This window comes from Neoarius graeffei, chromosome 4 (assembly GCF_027579695.1).
Source record: "Neoarius graeffei isolate fNeoGra1 chromosome 4, fNeoGra1.pri, whole genome shotgun sequence".
Lineage (NCBI taxonomy): Eukaryota > Metazoa > Chordata > Actinopteri > Siluriformes > Ariidae > Neoarius > Neoarius graeffei.
In genome coordinates, this window is record NC_083572.1 from 62,845,882 (window position 1) to 62,868,311 (window position 22,430).

Here is a 22,430-nt window from a genome sequence, read left to right on the forward strand (position 1 = left end):
TTTGTTGACCTCAGGAGCCAATAAGAGCAGCAATGATCTCAATCTTGCATTGTAAATTAAATCTGGGCCTGGCTTGTTACATCATTAGACCTGTAGTGTGTGTGATATCCCTTAGATAAGTTGTGTGTCAGTGCTTTCAGTGTACTGATTAGCATTAAATACTAAAGCATCAGCAACTTTTATTGTGGAATAATAGAACTACTGTACTTTAAAGTTTGTGATTTTCTTCTGAGAACGTGTTGAGGGGTGTGCAAAAGGTAGGAGCTCTGCCTGAGAAAAAATGTGACCTGTGAGGATGCATGCTCTAACTAATCCAGCTTGCATGTGTGTTCTGAAAACATTTGATCTGTAAATCAATTTTTTTCTGCCATATAAAAATGTGCCAGTCTTGCTTTCAGCTTTGTTAATTTGCTAATAAACATTTAACATATAAATATATTCTATAATTAAATCATATTGAATATTTGGGAACATTTTAAAAACTATTATCATTAGGATCATAGAAAGGTTTTGTAATGAGCATGGTTTAATGAATGTGGTGTTATGAGGACCTATGGATTGTTTCTGAAGAGTTTTGTGGAACATTAACACCAAAAGCATCACAAGCTGAGATAAGCATTTCTTCCCTCCCACTTATTTTGCTGAAGGCCAAATGGGGACAAGTGGTTTAAAAAAAATATTTTAATTTTGACTCATTTAATTTTGACTCATTTATGATTCCAGATTATGCTTATAACTGAAGGTAATTTAAGATATCCTGCCAGCCTTTTAATTAATAAAGCCCTAATCTCTCCTCAAATATACCCAACTGTTCTTTAATTCAGATATCACCATGCCGCTTGCAGTGGGTGGTCCTGTAGGTTACACTCCTCCAGATGGTGGCTGGGGTTGGGCAGTGGTGGTTGGTGCCTTCATCTCTATTGGTTTCTCCTATGCATTCCCAAAGTCCATCACTGTGTTCTTCAAAGAGATTGAAGTGATCTTTCATGCCACCAGTAGCCAAGTCTCCTGGATCTCATCAATCATGCTAGCTGTCATGTATGGAGGAGGTGAGACAACATGGTGCATACTTCTTTTGTAGAAGGTCTGCTTTAAAGCTTATATGAAGCATTTTTTCTGGCTTCTCTTCATATATTGATTCGGAGTCCGTTTATTGAGAACGCCATGCACTGCACATATTTTTGCTTCTACTGTATATCAGATATAATTAAACTTCTTATCTGATGATTAAGCCATTCTCGAGCTGAGCCAAATGTGATAAAACAGATCAAACTGAAAGATGTTCAACGCATGGAGTCTCTGAGAACCACTGCAATTAATCCACTATGTTGATGGTTAAGATTTACAAACAGCTGGAATAACACAAAGGCTGTTTCCATCTTGAGTAGAAGGCAGCCAGAGGTAACAGAACCAAGTACACCCCAACTCTACAAAATATTGGACCTTTGCCTCTGAACTCCTGTTCAATTAAGATCATTTAACTGCTGAGGCAAAAAGTTTTGCGAATTTTCTCAAGATCCAAGGATTAAAAACACAAAACATTTATTTTCCTATAGTACCATATTGACGCAAATGCACTGCTTTCATTATTTTCAAATCACAACTATTCAGCATGAGAAATATACACTCACCGGCTACTTTAATAGGAACTTTTTCTTGATTCTAAGATTCCTATTCTTGGCTGGCAGGAGTGGAACTCAAGGAGGTCTTCTGCTGTTGCAGAAGATGCTTTTCTGCTTACCACGGTTGTAAAGAGTGATTATATGAGTTACTATATCATTCCTGGCAGCTCAAACAAATCTGACCATTTTCCTCTGACCTCTCTTATCAACAAGGTGTTTCCATCCACAGAACTGTCGCTCACTCAATGCTTTTTTTTTTTGTTTGTTTTTCGCATCATTCTGTGTAAACTCTAGAGACTATTGTGTGCGAAAACCTCAGGAGATCAGCAGTTTCTGAAATACTCAAACCAGTCCATCTGGCACCAAGACCCATGTCACAGAGATCACAATTTGTCCCATTCTGATGTTTGAAGTGAACATTATCTGAATATCTTGATTTGTATCTGTATGATTTTATGCATTATGCTGCTGTCAAGGGATTGGCTGATTAGATAACTGCATAAAACTGCATGTGTATGGGTGTTCCTAATAAAGTGGCCAGCGAGTGTACACTATATGGCCAAAACTTTGTGGACACCTAACCATCACACCCATATGTGCTTCTTGAACATCCCATTCCAGATTTATTCTGCCTTTGATGTTATAATATCCTGCACTCTTCTGGGAAGGCTTTCCACTAGGTTTTGGAAAGTGGCTATGGAAATTTGCCTATTCAGCTCCAGGAACATTAGTGCGGTCAGGCACTTCTATTGGTTGATGAGGCCTGGTGTGCAGTTCATTCCAAAGACGTTCAGTGGGGTTTAGGTCAGGTCTCTGTGTATGCCATTCGAGTTCTTCCATTCCAACCTTGGCAAATCATGTCTTTATGGAACTTGTTTTCTGCACAGGGGCACTGTCATGCTGGAACAGGTTTGGGCCCCATAGTTCCAGTGAAGGGAAATTATAATGCTACAGTATACAGTATCCTATACTATGGTGTACAACAGGAAGGCCCACATATGGGTGTGATGGTCAGGTGTCTTGAAACTTTAGACCATATACTGTAATGTATCATGAGCTCATTTAGATGGCCTGAAAATGAGGATTATAAGCATGGAGCTAGTGCTTTGAGACTCCACACACCTTGCTTCATTAAGCATATCTGCATTTGTATAGAATAGAATAAATCTTAATTTTCCACCTTGGTGGACAATAATCTTTGGCTCACCATCACATAGCACATGCAAACAACACACATTTCAACAACACAACTTGACAAACAGCAACACAGATAAACACAAACGGTTGTGCAAAATAGAATAAAATAAAGTAAAAAAAAAAACAAATAGCAGTTATCAGTGTCTGTAGATCACTCACTTTGTTGAGTTAAGAATGCTAATGGGGCGGCACAGTGGTGTAGTGGTTAGCGCTGTTGCCTCACAGCAAGAAGGTCTGGGTTCGAGCCCCGTGGCCGGCGAGGGCCTTTCTGTGCGGAGTTTGCATGTTCTCCCCGTGTCCGCATGGGTTTCCTCCGGGTGCTCCAGTTTCCCCCACAGTCCAAAGACATGCAGGTTAGGTCAACTGGTGACTCTAAATTGACCGTAGGTGTGAATGGTTGTGTGTGTCTATGTGTCAGCCCTGTGATGACCTGGCGACTTGTCCAGGGTGTACCCCGCCTTTCGCCCGTAGTCAGCTGGGATAGGCTCCAGCTTGCCTGCGACCCTGTAGAACAGGATAAAGCGGCTACAGATAATGAGATGAGATGAGAATGCTAATGGCATTTGGAATAAAACATTTTTAAATACACTTTTAGCCAGAGGGGCCCTATAGCGCCTCCCAGACTTCAGAAGCTCAAATTGGCTTAAAAAAAAAAAAGGATGAAAACACTAATAGGACACACTGATTTTTAAACAGATTAAGCACACAACACAAACTTTCACTCAGTTTCTTACAGCATACATAACTCTGTTTAATACTGTAATCCTCTTCTTGTGCCTTTTACTTTGATTTGCATAATCCTTTGTCCTAGATGGGACAAAGTTGTACCCATCTGTCTTTTACTAAGCTTTGTATCAACATCTCCCATAGTCCACTGATGTGATCTGTGAGGGCATGACATAGATAATGAAGCTTTCAGTACACACCATTATCTGAAACGACCTAAATAGAAAGGGTTTCAAGGATAGAATGAGCTACTTGATTACAAGATGAGCTTTAAACATTGCTACTCTATGAGACAGAGCTCTGAATGGGCAACTCTATCTGCCTCTAGAGCCTGTGTTCTCAGTCAGCCTTTTCTTTCAAGAGCAATGGGTGTCAGATGTTTTCCTTGGAGAGAGATCAGGAGATGAGATGCTTCTGTCTGCAGTTGCACAGAGCTGAGTTGGCTACTGTCAAATATAGGAAGGAAGTGGAGCACTGCTGAGTGATGTCAGAGCAACTCAAAGCTACCACATTGCTTTTGTATTAACAGAAAAAAAAAACACTACACTGTGTTGTGTGTTAACTTGTGTGACCAAGTTAAATGTTAAACTGTAATTACAATACTGAACGTACATCTTTGCATGAGCAGTTGAGGAAGTGGATCTTGTACTTGTTTGGTCATTAAACAATGGGACAGTGATGCAACAGTTTTGTTTGTTTCTTTGTTTGTTTGGTTAATATTAAGTTCTAGTTTCTTTGACACATAATGATTTTTCCTGATAGATACAGTGGTGCTTGAAAGTTTGTGAACCCTTTAGAATTTTCTATATTTCTGCATAAATATGATCTAAAACATCAGATTTTTACACAAGTCCTAAAAGTAGATAAAGAGAACCGAGTTAAATAAATGAGACAAAAATATTATACTCTGTCATTTATTTATTGAGGAAAATGATCCAATATTACATATCTGTGAGTGGGAAAAGTATGTGAACCTCTAGGATTAGCAGTTAATTTGAAGGTGAAATTAGAGTCAGGTGTTTTCAATCAATAGGATGACAATCAGGTGTGAGTGGGCACCCTGTTTTATTTAAAGAACAGTGATCTATCAAAGTCTGATCTTTACAACACATGTTTGTGGAAGTGTATCATGGCACAAACAAAGGAGATTTCTGAGAACCTCAGAAAAAGCATTGTTGATGCTCATCAAGCTGGAAAAGGTTACAAAGCCATCTCTAAAGAGTTTGGACTCCACCAATCCACAGTCAGACAGATTGTATACAAATGGAGGAAATTCAAAACCATTGTTACCCTCCCCAGGAGTGGTCGACCAAAGGTCACTCCAAAAGCAAGGCGTGTAATAGTCGGCGAGGTCACAAAGGACCCCAGGGTAACTTCTAAGCAACTGAAGGCCTCTCTCACATTGGCTAATGTTAAAGTGCATATCCTGGACCAATTTTGTTTTTTTTTTATATGAAAGTATGTCCCTTTACGCACTCATCCAGAAGGGTAATTTTGCACAAGGCCATCTGTCTACAGCAGAAAAAATAAAATAACAAAACATGTCTGGAAAAATCCCAAGGGAGTCTGGAGCCAGATTTGTGACATTACCTGCGGAAGCGCCAGCAGGCTGCGAGAACTTGCACGGTTTCAGTGTACAGCCTGTGTAGACCAAGCGCTCCCATTTCTCTCTCATTGTCCGGTCTTTTGGAAAACGATGAGTACTAATCCCATCAAGATTGGTGTTGCTACACCCTCCTATGATACATCTGTTAACCATTTTAATAATTGCGTGATAATGTTGAAGAAATTTGCAGAAAACCACCAGGTCGTTTTCACATAAACAAACCAGAGAGGATTCAGAAGGAGGCGTCCTGCACACGACGTCATAAAATCAATGTTTGCCGGGAAATCCAAATGCCAAGTTTTTTCAGAGGCAGATGAATTTGCCTCAAATGGTTTGATTTCAACTGAACTTTTCTGGTATTGTGCAAGGTAAAAAAAAATTGCGCAAAATGTGACAGATATTTGACCAAAGTTTAATATAAAATAGAATTACATTGATCTTGCTCCTGAATTTACCCGTGATATGCACTTTAATGCTCATGAGTCCACCATCAGGAGAACACTGAGCAACAATGGTGTGCATGGCAGGGTTGCAAGGAGAAAGCCACTGCTCTCCAAAAAGAGCATTGCTGCTCATCTGCAGTTTGCTAAAGATTACGTGGACAAGCCAGAAGGCTGTTGGAAAAATGTTTTGTGGACAGATGAGACCAAAATAGAATTTTTTGGTTTAAACAAGAAGCATTATGTTTGGAGAAAGGAAAACTGCATTCCAGCTTAAGAACCTTATCCCATCTGTGAAACATGGTGGTGGTAGTATCATGGTTTGGACCTGTTGGGCCTGCGGCATCTGGTCCAGGATGGCTTGCCATCATTGATAGAACAATGAATTTTGAATTATTACCAGCGAATTCTAAAGGAAAATGTCAGGATATCTGTCCATTAACTGAATCTCAAGAGAAGGTGGGTCATGCAGCAAGACAACGACCCTAAGCACACGAGTTGTTCTACCAAAGAATGGTTAAAGAAGAATAAAGTTAATGTTTTGGAATGGCCAAGTCAAGGTCCTGACCTTAATCCAATCGAAATGTTGTGGAAGGACCTGAAGCAAGCAGTTCATGTGAGGAAACCCACCAGCATCCCAGAGTTGAAGCTGTTCTGTACAGAGGAATGAGCTAAAATTCCTCCAAGCCGGTGTGCAGGACTGATCAACAATTACTGGAAATGTTTAGTTGCAGTTATTACTGCACAAGGGGGTCACACCAGATACTGAAAGCAAAGGTTCACATACTTTTGCCACTCACAGAAATGTAATATTGGATCATTTTCCTCAATAAATAAATGACCAAGTATAATATTTTTGTCTCATTTGTTTAACTGGGTTCTCTTTATCTACTTTTCGGACTTGTGTGAAAATCTGATGTTTAGGTCATATTTATGCAGAAATATAGAAAATTCTAAAGGTTTCACGAACTTTCAAGCACCACTGTAGATATGAATGATTGAACTGTTAACAATTCAATTCAATAAAGCAGCTTTACAGAAAAATATAAATTATAGAAAATATAGATATTTAGGCCCTACCTGAAAACATAGCTCCTGATGAGTATATGAGCAAAATATGTGCAAGGGCACAAAATCAACCTAAATAGAATAATACGAGCATGCAGTCACAGACTGCAATGCGCACAGCACCATTAGAACTAATTATCATGCACCTGTTCCTGATTAGAGTGCAATCACAGCGCATACAAGGACTCTCAGTAGCACACAGACTTTGCAAAGTATACGCTCTGTGCCCTGCGTCTGATGTTATCAAGCCTTGTATTTTGTATGATTTTTCTGGTTTTGACCCTGTTTGTGTTTTTGGACTGTGCGTATTGCATTACCTCTGATATCCTATCTGTGCCGCACTTGACCACTGCCTGTTTTTTGACTCTGCCTTTGTCTATGTTTTGGCTCTGTTTGCTAGCGTGCGTTCAATAAAATTCTTCCTGGGATTACATCCATCTACTGCCCTGACATTACAGAAACTGTCAATTGTCCAACAAGCTAATGGACTAATAAAGCCATTTTAACTAATTTTATCTGAAATTGTCATGAATATCTTCCATAAAACGTGTTAGTAAATAATCCCACATTATTTGCTAAAAAGAAAAAAAAAAACATTGGATAAAAACCCATCTATGTTACGGAACTAAAGAGGTATGTTGCCTTGCACTTATGGCAGGATAATGATTGGACAGTGAGCAAATGCTAGCAGATTTAACTATGTTAACTCACACCGCAAAAGCCCAGATAAAGGAGCACAGACCCAGTGGAAACTCGCCAAGTTCTATGTTTCTATTGATTTGATTATGATGTTATTACAGAAATGATGTAAACAATATTGAAACTTGAAGTAAACAATTTGATATTGTACCTTTTCAACTTTCTATTATATAGTACCTGCCTTAGTCAATCTCACTATCAAGCTACTACTATTACATTACACATTAGCAAACTTGTAAAGGATTAGTTTGTTTGTTTTTAAATTGAACTAAAAGGTGGACTTTTGTTGGCTATGGTCATTCCTGAACTTGTTCATCTAGGAATAAGGCTGGATGGCTGTGAAAGGACTGAAACATCCATCCATCCATTATCTGTAGCCGCTTATCCTGTTCTACAGGGTCGCAGGCAAGCTGGATCCTATCCCAGCTGACTATGGGTGAGAGGCGGGGTACACCCTGAACCAGTCGCCAGGTTATCGCAGGGCTGACACAGAGACAACCAACCATTCACACTCACACCTACGGTCAATTTAGAGCCACCAATTAACCTTACCTGCATGTCTTTGGACTGTGGGGGAAACTAGAGCACCCGGAGGAAACCCACACAGACACGGGGAGAACATGCAAACTCCACACAGGTAGGCCCTTGCCGGCCACTGGGCTTGAACTCAGGACCTTCTTGTTGTGAGGCAACAGTGCTAACCACTACACCACTGTGCCGCCCCAGGTCTGAAACATTAAATAAAAATAATGTTCCAATGATACAATGCCAGACAACACCTTATAAGACTAAGAATACACCATGGATTCATATACTGAGGTGATCATGCTGTCCAGTATTTTGAACAATTACTATGTTTTAGCACAGCCCTCTTTATTTCACATAGTAAACATCTATACACATCGACTTTTTTGCTCTTTACCTAGGCAGCCATTCAACAATAACTATCAGATTGTGTTTGTGCCTGTTTAACATTGTGATGTTATAGCACAACAGTCTGAAGCATATTTCAGTTTCCTTCTTTTAACATTTTGATAGGCCAAACAAGCCAAAGTCAGTTTGCTAAGAGCAGAAGACACTCTGATATGTTGGTACAATTTTGCATGTTTCATCACTGAAATCAAATGCAAACATGTGGATGTTTTAATCCTGAAGCAAACAAGCAAAGAAATAAACAAATTAATTGTCAGATTACAATACCAAGTATAAAAACTGACTGTTAATCTGTCACGCATTTTTCTGAAACCTTTTGTTCCTTGATGCAATATTGCTCTGATAGCTTTGTTCTTATAATATCTCAAAGGAAATAGCCAGTTCATATTCAGTTATACAGCCAGTTAATTATCACTGTATTAATGATCTAGTGTATTTCTTATTTTCATTTAACAGAACCTGTGCTGAGTCATGGTCCATGTGTAACTTGAATCCACAGGCATTATAAGGCAAATGCAACTTGCTTTGCAGTACAATAAGTGTTTAATCAGCAGGAAATTGAAAGGCTTAAAATGTTGGGAACATTTATTCTAATATATTATATCATCTTAGAAGGTTGCATTTCTGCATTAGATTAGTGTGAGCATGTAGGAAGGACTGGAGGACTTTAGAGGACTGAAGGAAGTTGTTGGCTCCAGTTGTTGTGGATTATAAAATGGGCAAATAACACAATCCATTGTACACTTGTAATTCTTTCCCTTACAATCCACTTATTGTGTCATATGTTCTAAAACTAGTCATAATTCCTTTTTACGTGACTATTTCCAGCCTCTTAATTCCTTATAAACAATCTGCATTTGTTACTGTATCTTGAAGATCCTCTGTTATGATGGGGTGACCTCTTCAAACGTGAAATAAGAGATACCACACTTCTCCATATAATATGGAAAACTGTAAATAACAATAAGAAAAATAATGCCATCTGCTCAACACTTACAGCCTTAGTTATACAGGATGTTTCGAGCAGAGTGTTATTCTAAAACCAAACTAGAAGAATGCAAATATTACATTTATTGGCATGATGACTAAGGAAAGAGCGTGATTGGTAAATAAATTAGTGATGCATCCAGAGCCCAGATAGTGCTGCCTCCTAACCAGAGACTAGTTTTCCATACCAATATAATAGATAAAACATTATATCCATGTTTATATTCTTTGGAAGGCTATACAATGGCAGTTTTTCTTTCTTACAGCAAGTAATCACCTCAGTGATAGCCAAACTGATAATAGGCATTAAATGCATGTGTATGTATGTTTTGACATCACAATCAGGTGCAAAGAAAAAGTTGGGATGGTATGAAAAATGCAAGTAAAAAAAAAAGGAAACTGATTTCTAAATGTACTTGTATTTCATTGAGGGTGGCACGGTGGTGTAATGGTTAGCACTGTCGCCTCACGGCAAGAAGGTTCTGGGTTCGAGCACAGTGGCCGATGGGGACCTCTCTGTGTGGAGTTTGCATGTTCTCCCTGTGTCTGCGTGGGTTTCCTCCGGGTGCTCCGGTTTCCCCCCACAGTCCAAAGACATGCAGTTAGGCTAATTGGTGGTAGAGGTCTGCACTGGGATTGTGTCCTGCGGGACCCAATGCAAATCTCGCGGGAACAGGCAGTTTGCACTTAGCTGTGGGCAGGAATAGGCGGCCATAGTAAAACACTGCGGGATCGTAAACTAGCCTAGCGACAGCATGAGTCAAACAAGTGATGTAGAAAATAAACTGAAACAAGGATTGTACAGTACAAAAACAAAACAAGGAAAGTCTGATATCTGGCAAAATTTCTCAGTTGTGTGCGATGCAGACGGCAACGAACTTGACTACGTTCGTTGTGACAAATGCTCAAAAATCCTAATTTACAATGGACACAAATCCGGCACCTCTGGGTTGAGGCGTCACACCTGCTCTGTCCTTCCAGGTCAGAGTAAGCTGCATTTCAATCAAAAACAATTTCTCCCTGCACACATTAAACAGGAAACTACAGAGAAATGTGTGGAAGTATGCTGTCTAGACATACGGCCATATGATTTAGTCGCCGGGAGAGGCTTTGTTGACATATTGCAACACTTTGTTAGTGTTGCTGCTAAGTATGGCAAGTTTGACGTTAAAGATGTTTTACCTCATCCAACCATTGTATCCAGACATGTCGAGGGGCGAACACAAGCACTGCAGGCGTCAGTGGCAGCAGAAATAAAGCCCATCATCGAAATGTATGGATGTGCCATCACAACCGATATATGGACGGAGGATTACCATAAGTCTTCATTCATATCTGGCACCATTCATTATACAAACAACAACTTCAACCTCGTTTCCAGGGTGTTATTCGCAGCTCCCTTCGAGAGTGGCATGTCAAAAACAGGGGAGAATATCAGGAGTCTGCTGTTCCAGAAACTCCATGAATTTGGAATAGATGTGTCACTACTATCTGGCCATGTTGTGTTTGTTACTGACCGTGGAGCAAACATAGTCGCCGCCCTGCGTGGCTACACCAGGTTGAATTGCAACGCGCACATTCTGAATGGCACCCTATCAAGTGCATTTGCACCAGGTGTGTTGGCTGAAACTGAGCTGTCTGAACTGTTGACCAATGCAAAAAAGCTGGTGAAATATTTCAAGCATTCAGGTCTGCAAAACGGCGGCACGGTGGTGTAGTGGTTAGCGCTGTCGCCTCACAGCAAGAAGGTCCGGGTTCGAGCCCCGTGGCCGGCGAGGGCCTTTCTGTGCGGAGTTTGCATGTTCTCCCCGTGTCCACGTGGGTTTCCTCCGGGTGCTCCGGTTTCCCCCACAGTCCAAAGACATGCAGGTTAGGTTAACTGGTGACTCTAAATTGACCGTAGGTGTGAATGGTTGTGTGTGTCTATGTGTCAGCCCTGTGATGACCTGGCGACTTGTCCAGGGTGTACCCCGCCTTTCGCCCGTAGTCAGCTGGGATAGGCTCCAGCTTGCCTGCAACCCTGTAGAAGGGCAATTCCATGTAAATGTCAACCTCACCATGCAAAAATAAAGCAACATGTAATACATCAAAACCACTCCCAGAGATATCACCTAGGCCTGTATTTTACAGATGTGAATAAGTTGAACCAATTTGTAACCAACCTAATATGTCACTGTCAGTCTTTCTCTCTTATAATGTAAACCCCAAGCTAAAATCAACTTTGATCATGTACAATTCTATATTATTGCCACAAGCCACAGAAATGTATGCTAAAATCCACAAAACAGCAAAACAATAGCCATCCTAAATATTATTTAAGAACTTTGATAGTTTTAGCTGATATTTAGAGAGTTTTTCAAAGGGTTATGGTGGTTAAATTGCTGATTTTCTAAACATATGCCATGTCTATTTCAGACGCGTCACATCCATAACGGAATTTCGTCACATCCATAACGCTGACTTTTCCTTCCGAAACTCTGCATGAAATACAAAATATTTTAAACAAAAAGATTTAATATTCACCTTGGACCCCTCTATCAAATGGATATCTCCATTTCGACATTAGGTTTACGATTTCACAGAGTTTGATAAAAATGTACAGTCACCCAAGAAAAGTGATACTTTTTCTGTCACATCCATAACGCATCTTTTATTGGCATTTTCTGGCATGCCCTAGATGTACTATGGGAATTGTTCTTGTTCTATCACTTCTCCAGTATGGTACAGCCTTAAAATATGCAACACCTGTTTAAATACTGGGAGACAATAAAACATGCACTGGGTCATTTGTTGCCATTTTGAGTTCAAGTGTCACGTCCATAACGCTGGAATTGCTCAGAACAGGATAAAGCGGCTAGAGATAATGAGATGAGATATGCTGGATTCCATACTGCAACAGCATGAGGAGATTTCAACATTACTGCTGAGCAATAACCAGTATGAAAGAATTGCACAGATGAATGCAAACACTTTGAAAACAGTAGTTGCGTTCCTTAAGTTATTCAAGGATGCTACTAATGACTTAGAATCCAGCACCACTCTCAGCGCATCATTTCCACTGCCGTGGTCCGTGAGACTCATTGAACACTGTCAAGCAGCATCCCTTGAGCCCTTACTCTGAAGTCGCCAATGTGTGTGCCTCACGTCTGGAAGAACTGATGGGCACCAGTGACACATCTGCATTCCCTCTCCACATGATCTACAGGATTGCAACGCTCCTGACTCCTAAAATGCGACTGCTACGGATGCTGCCCCCAGATGCGAGAGACGAGGTGGTTAAAGGTAGGCCTACTAGCCAAGACACAAAAACAGAAAATAGAACGCTTTAGGCCTAGTTGAATAACAGCATGAGACATTTTATTTATATATATTTAGGCTATATATCGTAATAAATAATAGCATGAGCCATTTTAGAAATAGATTGCCTATATATTTATAAATTAAATCCTATCCAAAGGTGCAAAGGAAATTATTCAGAAGATGCAGTTTGACCTGGTCACAGCCACAGCAGCAGAGGATGAGCCATCAGCCAAAAAACAACGCACAGCCACAGACCGATTCACTGACTGGGAAGATGATGCGCCCTTTACTTCAGCACCAAGTACAGTCGATGACGAAATTACTGATTATCTCAGCTCCAGGCTCTCTGATAACCCAGACCCAGACAGAGTGCTTGAATGGTGGAAGTTCAACAAAGAGCGCTTCCAAGCGCTCTCAAAGTTGGCACGTTTCATATTCTGTATCCCCGCATCGAGTGCGCCTTCACAGCGGGCCTTTAGTGTCTGTGGGCGCATCTTGGAAGAGAGACGCACGAGATTGGGACCGCAGTCGGTCAGCAATATTCTCTTCCTCCATAGCAATATTAAAAAGTGATTCAGTTTGTTAAATTCATTTCTTACCCTTGTTTATTTTATTTATTCATTTCATTTGAGCCATTCACAGCCGTTGTTAATTACCAGTAGGTGCTACATAAAGAGGCTGATGATGGCGGTGTTGAGAAGCCTATGCTGCCTAAGTTAGAATGTTTCTATTCGTAGCCCATTTTTTCGAACAAGATACCTGCGACATCTGCCAAATAATTTTCATGTTGTGTATTGGCCTATTTTATGCAAAGCAGGCTGTTTTTATGTGCCATGTGATGGTGCAAGGGTTTTGATAAAACTGAGTTATATTTAAACGTATTGTGTTGCGTTTTCTGTGTTCTGATTAATGTTTCTTAATTATGCCTGTCGAAAAGAAACCTTAACCTCAATCACTGCGCGATTATAGTCTATAAAGGTAATTCCAAATAAAAAAAAAAATACAGAGAAGGAGAATAGAATATGAAACTGCCTTTATTTCATTTAAAAACTACACGAAAATAACGAAATAGGAGCGCTATTCACGACCAGTGCGTCAAAAGCCGCGCAGGCCGAAAACAAAACAAACAACCCCAAGAATCTCTTTATTAATAGCCTATATTACGTTTTCTCCTGCGGGATGGGAGAAGACACAAAATCAATGCATCTCTATCAGTGTGCGGGAATAATTCTCATAGCTTCACGGGTTGCGGGCGGGAGTGGACATACACATCGCGGAATGGGCAGACACGTTGCGGTCGCGGGTGGTAATGGTCAGAAATTCAGCGGGGAGCGGGCAGGAGCGGGATGAAGAAAACAGTCCCGCGCAGTTCTCTAATTGGTGGCTCTAAATTGACCGTAGATGTGAATGCGAGTGTGAATGGTTGTTTGTCTTGATGTGTCAGCCCTGCAATTAACTGGTGACTTGTCCAGGGTGTACCCCACCCCTCACCCATAGTCAGCTAGGATAGAGGGCTACCGCATGATGTCACCGCGCCGCGAGATTTTGTTAGGCGCCATATTGGAAGACCAAGTACATGCACTCACAATATAAAACAAAGTACGAGCGAGAGTAAAGTGACACGATGGATGATAATTCTGGTTATGTGAGTACATTACCAGCTGCAGAAAGGGCACGGTATGTGGAGAAACTGGCTGTGATTGATGGGTTTGACCCATATGATAAGACTCGGGGCAAGGGAGAATGGAAACATAAGGAGGACCTGACACCAATTCTGCCATCTGTTTGCTACCCTGACATTGTAAACTATTTGTTGTTTACACCCAGTGCCTACACTGCTGATGACTTGAAGGCCTACAAAGGGCTACAGGCTTACAATTATGTTGTTAGTGGCTTGGTTCGTGATATTACAGCTGTTGTTAAGAATAACCTACACATAGTTATGGCCAAGGTAATCTTGTTGATATTTATCTTTTAATAATATATCTTTTCAGTTGAAAAATTAATACTTTTTGTTACTATTAAGGTATCCATAATTTAGGTTAATTTATCCAAATTATACATATGTATTTATGATATATGCCTACACAACAACTATGCTTTATTTATATAATAGGAGGGAGAGCAAGCCCCAAACCATCCTAAATTATTATTATTAAATTGTAGAAGTCTGGGAGGCTTGCTCCTCATACAGTTATCAACTTGGGGCCAATTTAGCATGTTTTAAATCTGAATTTCTTGTGTTTGCTTACCTCAAAGTGTCCACGGATCATGCACAGACTTATCCATTATATCCACAGTTTTTTTGCCAAGTCTCACACAGGTTTCTTTCAAGTCTACTGTTGGGCCAATAAATCATAAATGAAACAGCTCAGATTTGTTTGTTTAAGTCGTTTGCCACTCCACTTTATTCTCGTGGGTTCACATACCGCTGCCGTTATTTCCCCCTAATCACGAGTTTGTTGGTCTTCCAAAACGGCGCAGGGTCTGTTTACTTCCGGTTTCGGGTGACGTCAGTGAAATCTCTCTATTGAGGTATTTCACTCACGTGACCAAGTCATGTGATGCTGCCATTTTGGACGGCACGGCTCGAATCAGTTTGAATGCGAGGAAGGTGACAAACGAAAAACATAAAAGAAAAAGGAGCGAGATGCAGAAAACACCTTCACTATCCAGCGACGTAGGGCATTTACAGGGCGAGCAGAGGGAGAGGTATTTGCAAAAATTGAGGTTAGCAGGCTTAGAGAACGACTTTTACCTGCTTCCACCAGGATTGTTCACTGACGTACGGAAGTACACGAAGCCCTCGTCTTTACCTGACTTCGGCCCACATGATCTGTATACCTATGTCGTTAAAAACCCATCGCCATACACAGGTATTGATCTGAAAGCGTATAAGAGTTTGGATGCCTACAAATATTTTGTGTCAGGCTGGGTAACATGCCTACATCAGCGGGTCGTCCCTGGAGCCGGTGGTCGCCATCTGATTACAGCTAAGGTTTGTTCACATTTTCATTTACTTTCGGTCCTCAGGATAAACAAAATGTTATTAAATGTCATTGAAATAACTTCTTAGTCTGTTGAGACATGGCCCGTTATAAATTTGCTGTTACCAGGCAATGACCAAGAACTGTATTATTAGGGTCGGTGTAGTTGTAGCAGTGTATTAGCAACTAGCTGTTAGCACTAGCTAATGTCAACAACATCGTAGCTAGTATGTTACTGTAGCAATATTTACGTTCAGTCATTTGGATGACTGTTAAAACCTTTCGGTCTCAAGTTTTTCCTTTACTGGATTTACTAGTTTACTGAGCTAGCGCGCTCGGCGGCCAAGCCGGGAGCCATCGCGCGCTCGGCGGCCAAGCCGGGAGCCATCGCGCGCTCTCCGGCCGAGCCGGGAGCCATCGCGCGCTCTCCGGCCGAGCCGGGAGCCATCGCGCGCTCTCCGGCCGAGCCGGGAGCCATCGCGCGCTCTCCGGCCGAGCCGGGAGCCATCGCGCGCTCTCCGGCCGAGCCGGGAGCCATCGCGCGCTCTCCGGCCGAGCCGGGAGCCATCGCGCGCTCTCCGGCCGAGCCGGGAGCCATCGCGCGCTCGGCGGCCGAGCCGGGAGCCATCGCGCGCTCGGCGGCCGAGCGGGGAGCCATCGCGCGCTCTCCGGCCGAGCCGGGAGCCATTGCGCCCTCTTCGGCCGAGCGGGGAGCCATCGCGCGCTCTCCGGCCGAGCCGGGAGCCATCGCGCGCTCTCCGGCCGAGCCGGGAGCCATCGCACGCTCGCTCAGTAAACTAGTAAATCCAGTAAAGGAAAAACTTGAGACTGAAAGGTTTTAACAGTCATCCAAATGACTGAACGTAAATATTGCTACAGTAACATACTAGCTACTGTTGTTGACATTAGCTAGCTTGCCGTCCAAAATGGTGGACACCGGGGCGTCACATGACCCTGTGACGTCAGGTGAAATACCTCAATAGGCTCCAGCTTGCCTGCGACCCTGCACAGGCTAAGCGGTTATGGATAATGGATGGATGGATGGATGGATGGATGGATATCATTGCAGACAGTATGCACCCAAGATATTTCATGTTTTGTCTGGTCAATTTAATTTCATTTGTAATATACATGCATTATTGCATTTCACCAATGGAGCAAAGATTAGATTAGATTAGATTAGATTAGATTAGATTAGATTAGATTAGATTAGATTAGATTAGATTCGATTCACTTTATTCATCCCACATCAGGGAAATTCACGTGTTACAGTAGCAAGAAAATGTCAGACAGATAACAAATAAAACTGAAATAAAAATTAGACAAACGAAGGATTAAATACAGAGGGCTATTTGCATTATCTACCGTGAAAAAGTATAGAAAAATTGCCTTATTGAGAGGCTCGGAAAAATTGCAAATTACCGGTAGACTCTGTGTATGTATATATATATATATATATATATATATATATATATATATATATATATATATATATATATGCATAAAAATAGTTTAGGGCCTATATTATTGCACATAATAATTGCATCAATGAGAGATGGCAGAGGTAGTAGTGGTGAAGTAGTGCAAATTAAACGACAAACAGGTTATTGGTGCTACGTTACAAGTTGTGGATGTTATACAGTCTGACAGCAGTAGGTATAGATGGGCCGAGGATCTCCAGTTTGTCAACAAATGCATGAGAATATTATTGAAATGTTTAACAACAATTTTCCTCAAAGAAAGATATGAAGGGATTTGGATATTTTACTCTTTGCAGAGCATAATAATGATTCAAGGAATCTGGAGGAATTTCAGTGCATAAAGGGCAATGGCACAAGCCTAAGCTGAACACCCATGATCTCTGATCCCTCAAATAGTACTGCATCAAGAACCAGCATTCATCTATAGCTGATACATGGGCTCGGGGTTACTTCTGGCAAATCTTTGTCATGCACTACAACATGGAATTACATCCACAAATGTCAGTTTAAACTTTACTGAGCAAAAAGGAAGCCTGATATTAACCGTGTCCAAGAAGCACTGTTGACTTCTCTGGGCTCAGAGACATCTGGGATGGACCATCACACAATGAAAATGTGTATTATGGTCAGATGAATCAGTATTCCATGTCTTTTTTTTTTTTGGAGGAAAATTATGCCATGTGCTCTGGACCAAAGCCAAAAAGGACCATCCAGTCTGTTACCAGCAACAAGTCCAAAAGCCAGGGTCTGTCATGGTATGGGGTTGTGTCAGTGCCCTTGGCAAAGGTAACTCACACTTCTGTGATGGCAGCATTAATGCAGAACAGTACATTGAGATTTTGGAGCAACATATGCTGCCATCAGGAAGACATCTTTTCCAGGGATATTTCAACAAGACAATGCAAAACCACATTCTGCACACTTTATAAAAGGTATGGCTGTGGAAGAAGAGGGTGCCTGCCCCCTCTGTCCCCAATAGAGAATGTGTTATGAATTTTGAAATGAAAAATATGACAACAATGACCCCATACTGTTGCACACCTTAACACCTATTTACAGAAAAAAAGAAACAAAATAACACCTGAAATGCTTCATCACTGCATGTCTTCAGTCTCTAAACAGCTTTTAATTGTTGTGAGAAGGAATGGCAACATTACAAAGTGATAAATGCTTTACGTCCCAACTTTTTATGAAATGTGTTGCAAGAATCAAAATTGAAATAATTGTTTGTTTTGAAAAAAAATAATCATGAGGTAAAACATAAAATAATGTGCTATTGGTTTGTTTTGAGTACAATACAGGTCAGAGATTAATTACAAATAACTTAGGCTTCTACAATAAACTCCAGATAGCTGTACACCTTTTGAAAGAAAGGTTGCAGTTAATTCTCTGGTTTGTCTCACTTGGGAGAACTGCCTATACAGAAGCTTACAACAGAGGGTTTCTCTTTCATAAGTTAGAATCCTTAACCATCCAAAAAACTTGGAGTGTAAGCCTACTGCTGCTTTAACTGTTTAATAGTAGTTGTAAGTCTCCACAGCATTTCACACTACTTATGATTAATAATTTTAATTATTGCTGGTCACTGATATAGGAAGCAATACAGATTTTGATAAGACATACAAGAAGAATGCCAGTTGCCACACCTTTTACCAGGATACAACATATATTACCTGCAAATATTCTGTATCATTAATCTTTATTTAGTATTCCATCTATTGATATTTATAGCTGTCGGTAATTGGGGAAACAAAGTTGCAGATTAATGATAGCTACAGGAACAGCAAGCAATATCAAATCCCTCTGCTGTCATATGTGAAAATATTAACGCAACAGTGCCCTCTAACGTCTAAATTATAGACTATGCCAGATTTCATCCACATTTAATGCATTTTGCATTAGTAAGTGCAGTTTACAAAAATCTTTGTAATGCTTTGTTAGAAATAACATTATGCAGATGGATGACAGTTAAAGGAAACTGGTGAATGTGTTATGCTGTAGATGGCATTTCTGGCATGGTTGTCACACTTGTCTACATAGAGGAAAGAATCGATGCAAATCAATACAGAGTCATGCCGGCTGATCACCTTTATCCTGTGATGAATTATTTTTGTCCTGATGGGAGTAAGATTTTGGACTGATATGGTAGACAGTCCTCTTGACCACCAACAGCAAAACAACAATTATAGGGATAGATTTTGGAAGAATTGCATTCATTCATCCAGTACAAATAAGTGTAGAAGCCACACCAAGGCATACTGAAGCCATTCTGATGGCTTGTCATAGCCCAACACCTTATTAAGACACTTCATGCTGGTTTTTCTTTCAATTTGTCACCTATCTGTACAAATGAGACTGAAGAACAATAGTCTTTTATACATTTAAATCCAATAAATACATTTATTTTATATTATCCACAGGTCCAGTCAGCAGTATTCTGGTGAATAAGTATGGCAGTCGTCCAATAATGATGGCAGGGGGTTGCCTGTCAGGAGTTGGACTCATTGCTGCATCTTTCTGCAATACAGTGGAGGGCTTGTATTTCTTTGTGGGTGTCATAGGAGGTGGGTTAGCTTACTGATGTTCAACTTAATAGTCTTATGGAATAGTGCAGCTTTATTTGAAAATGTGTTTACTTTCTTCTCTGTTTAAATTACAGGTTTGGGACTCGCGTTCAATCTCAACCCAGCCCTTACTATGATTGGCAAATATTTCTACAAAAGGAGGCCCATTGCAAATGGCATTGCCATGGCCGGTAGCCCTGTGTTTCTATCCACTTTAGCTCCTTTGAACAGTTGGCTTTATGACCAGTTTGGTTGGAGGGGTAGCTTCCTAATCCTGGGTGGGCTCCTGCTCAACTGTTGCATAGCTGGATCTCTCATGAGGCCTATTGGACCAAAACCCAAACCTGCAGTCAATGAGGTTAGTGCTGATGTAAAGAAGAAGACAGTGTTGCAGCTTATCAACAGTTTCATTGATCTGTCTCTCTTCAAACACCGTGGATTCCTCCTGTACCTCGCAGGCAATATTGTCATGTTCTTTGGCCTTTTCACCCCACTAGTATTCCTCAGTAATTTTGCCAAAAGTAGGGCTATACCAAAGGAGAAAGCAGCTTTTTTACTTTCTGTGCTGGCCTTTGTGGACATGGTAGTGCGGCCATCCATGGGAACAGTGGCCAATACCAAGTGGGTACGACCGAGGATACAGTATTTCTTTGCAGCCTCAGTTCTGTTTAATGGTGTGTGCCATGTCCTTGCACCTCTTTCAGTTGATTATCTAGGGTTTGTTATCTATTCAGTCTTCTTTGGGTTTGGGTTTGGGTGGCTGAGCTGTATACTGTTTGAGACCCTGATGGATTTGGTGGGAGCCCAGCGCTTCTCCAGTGCTGTGGGCCTGGTCACCATTGTGGAGTGTGGACCAGTGTTAATTAGCCCTCCAGTGCTGGGTGAGTGTGACAAAGTTTCTGATTTTTTTTCTAATGCTATATTTCTAATAAATACACTGCCCTTTAGAAGTCTCATTTATTAGTATTAAAACATGATTCAAATCATTTGACATACTGATCTGGTACTTGTGTAATTATGTAATAATTGTATTTTCATTGACAGGAAAATTTAATGACATCTACCATGACTACAAGTTCACTTACATAACCAGTGGAATATTCCTAATAGTTGCAAGCATGTTTCTTTTTATCTGCATGGGCATTAACTACAGACTACTGGATAAGGAAGCAAAGGAGGAAGCAAGAAAATCTAAGCTAAAAGGAAAAGAGGAAGAATCCACCACAGACATTGCACACAAGGAGACAGCTGCTGTAAACAGAGATGCTAAAACAGCTGAAGACACTGTGTGATTTCCCTATCCAGGCATGATTGTACACTTTTGTGGAAATATACAGTACCAGTCAAAAGTTTGGACACACCTTTTTTCTTTATTTTTATTAATTAAGACACTTCATGTCTTAAAGTAATGATGGATGTCGTTTCTCTTTACTTAGTTGAGTGGTTCTTCACATAATATGGATGACTACAGTTGCTGAATAGGGATATTTACTGTACTGTATTTTTATTACTTAGTATTTACTGTTTGATCTCAAATGCATTAATAAGGAAAGAAGTTGCACTAATTAACTTTTGACGAGGCACCCCTGTTAATTGAAAAGCATTCCAGGTGACTACCTCATGAAGCTGGTTAAGATAATGCCAATAGTGTGCAAAACATCATCAAGGTAAATGCTGGCTACTTTGAAGAATCTAAAATATGAAACATAATTTTTTTTAACACTTTTTTGTTTACCACATAATTTCATATATGTTCTATGTTATTTCATAGTTTTGATGTCTTCAGTTTAGTTCTACAATGTAGAAAATAGTCACAATACAGAAAAACCTATGAATGAGTAGGGGTGTCCAAACTTTTGACTGGTACTGTATATGTAATGCATTTCTGCATATTATTATTATTATTATTATTATTATTATTATTGTGCGATATTTCCATGCCTAAAATATCACTGATAGGACACAATGCAAGGTGGTTAAGTACATAAAAACGTTAGTAATGTTGATGTTTGACATTATTTTAACTGAATTTTATGAACTTATTTTAATTTTTTTATTTGTATCTCTTTTTTTTATTTGTGTCACAGTTAAAACTAATCTAAAAAAATATTATATTAATAAGGGTATTACAATAGCCAGAACTAAAAAAAAATTGTATTTTAATTTTTTTTTTTGAGTAAACTTAGATTTTATGTTTACAGCCTCTTGCCAAGTTATAACAAAGGGTTGACAAGTTAATATACTATATGGCCAAAAAATATGTGGACACCTGCCCATCCCACCCATGTGTGGTTCTTCCCCAAACAGGTTCCACAAAGTTCACTGGAACTAAGGGGCATAAACGTGTTGGAGCATAATAATGTTCCTTTGCACAAATGTCAGTCCATGAAGACATGATTTGCTAGTATTTCAATGGAAGAACTCAAGTGGCTGTACAGAGTCCTGACCTCAACCGCATTGAACACCTTTGCACCTCCTCACCCAAAATCAGTGCCTGACCTCAGTAATGCTCTTGTGATGGAATGAGCAACACCCCACAGCCATGCTCTGAAATTTAGTGGAAAGCCTTCTGAGAGCAATGGAGGTTATTATAACAACAAAGGGGGATTACATCTGGAATGGGATGTTCAGAAAGCACATATAGGTGTGATGGTCAGTTGTCCACAAACTTTTGGTCATAGAGTGTATTTTAATGTTCTGGAGTAAAACATTAATGAACTAACCAAAATGTCTCAGATCTTTAAAGAAATTTTTAAAAACAGCCAATCATGGGCATTTTGAAAATGGGAGTATTGAATCTCTGTTTCCTGGCATGTTCTG

General features: G+C 40.3%; 1 protein-coding gene across 1 annotated transcript; it reads left to right on the top strand.

The window, feature by feature from the left end:
- Positions 1–832: 832 nt before the first annotated feature.
- Positions 833–20,902, top strand: LOC132884426 (monocarboxylate transporter 1-like). Its single transcript, XM_060918271.1, has 4 exons — positions 833–1,049; positions 19,467–19,610; positions 19,706–20,491; positions 20,655–20,902. The coding sequence occupies exons 1-4, from the start codon at positions 833–835 to the stop codon at positions 20,900–20,902; spliced, it is 1,395 nt and encodes a 464-aa protein (XP_060774254.1).
- Positions 20,903–22,430: the final 1,528 nt, after the last annotated feature.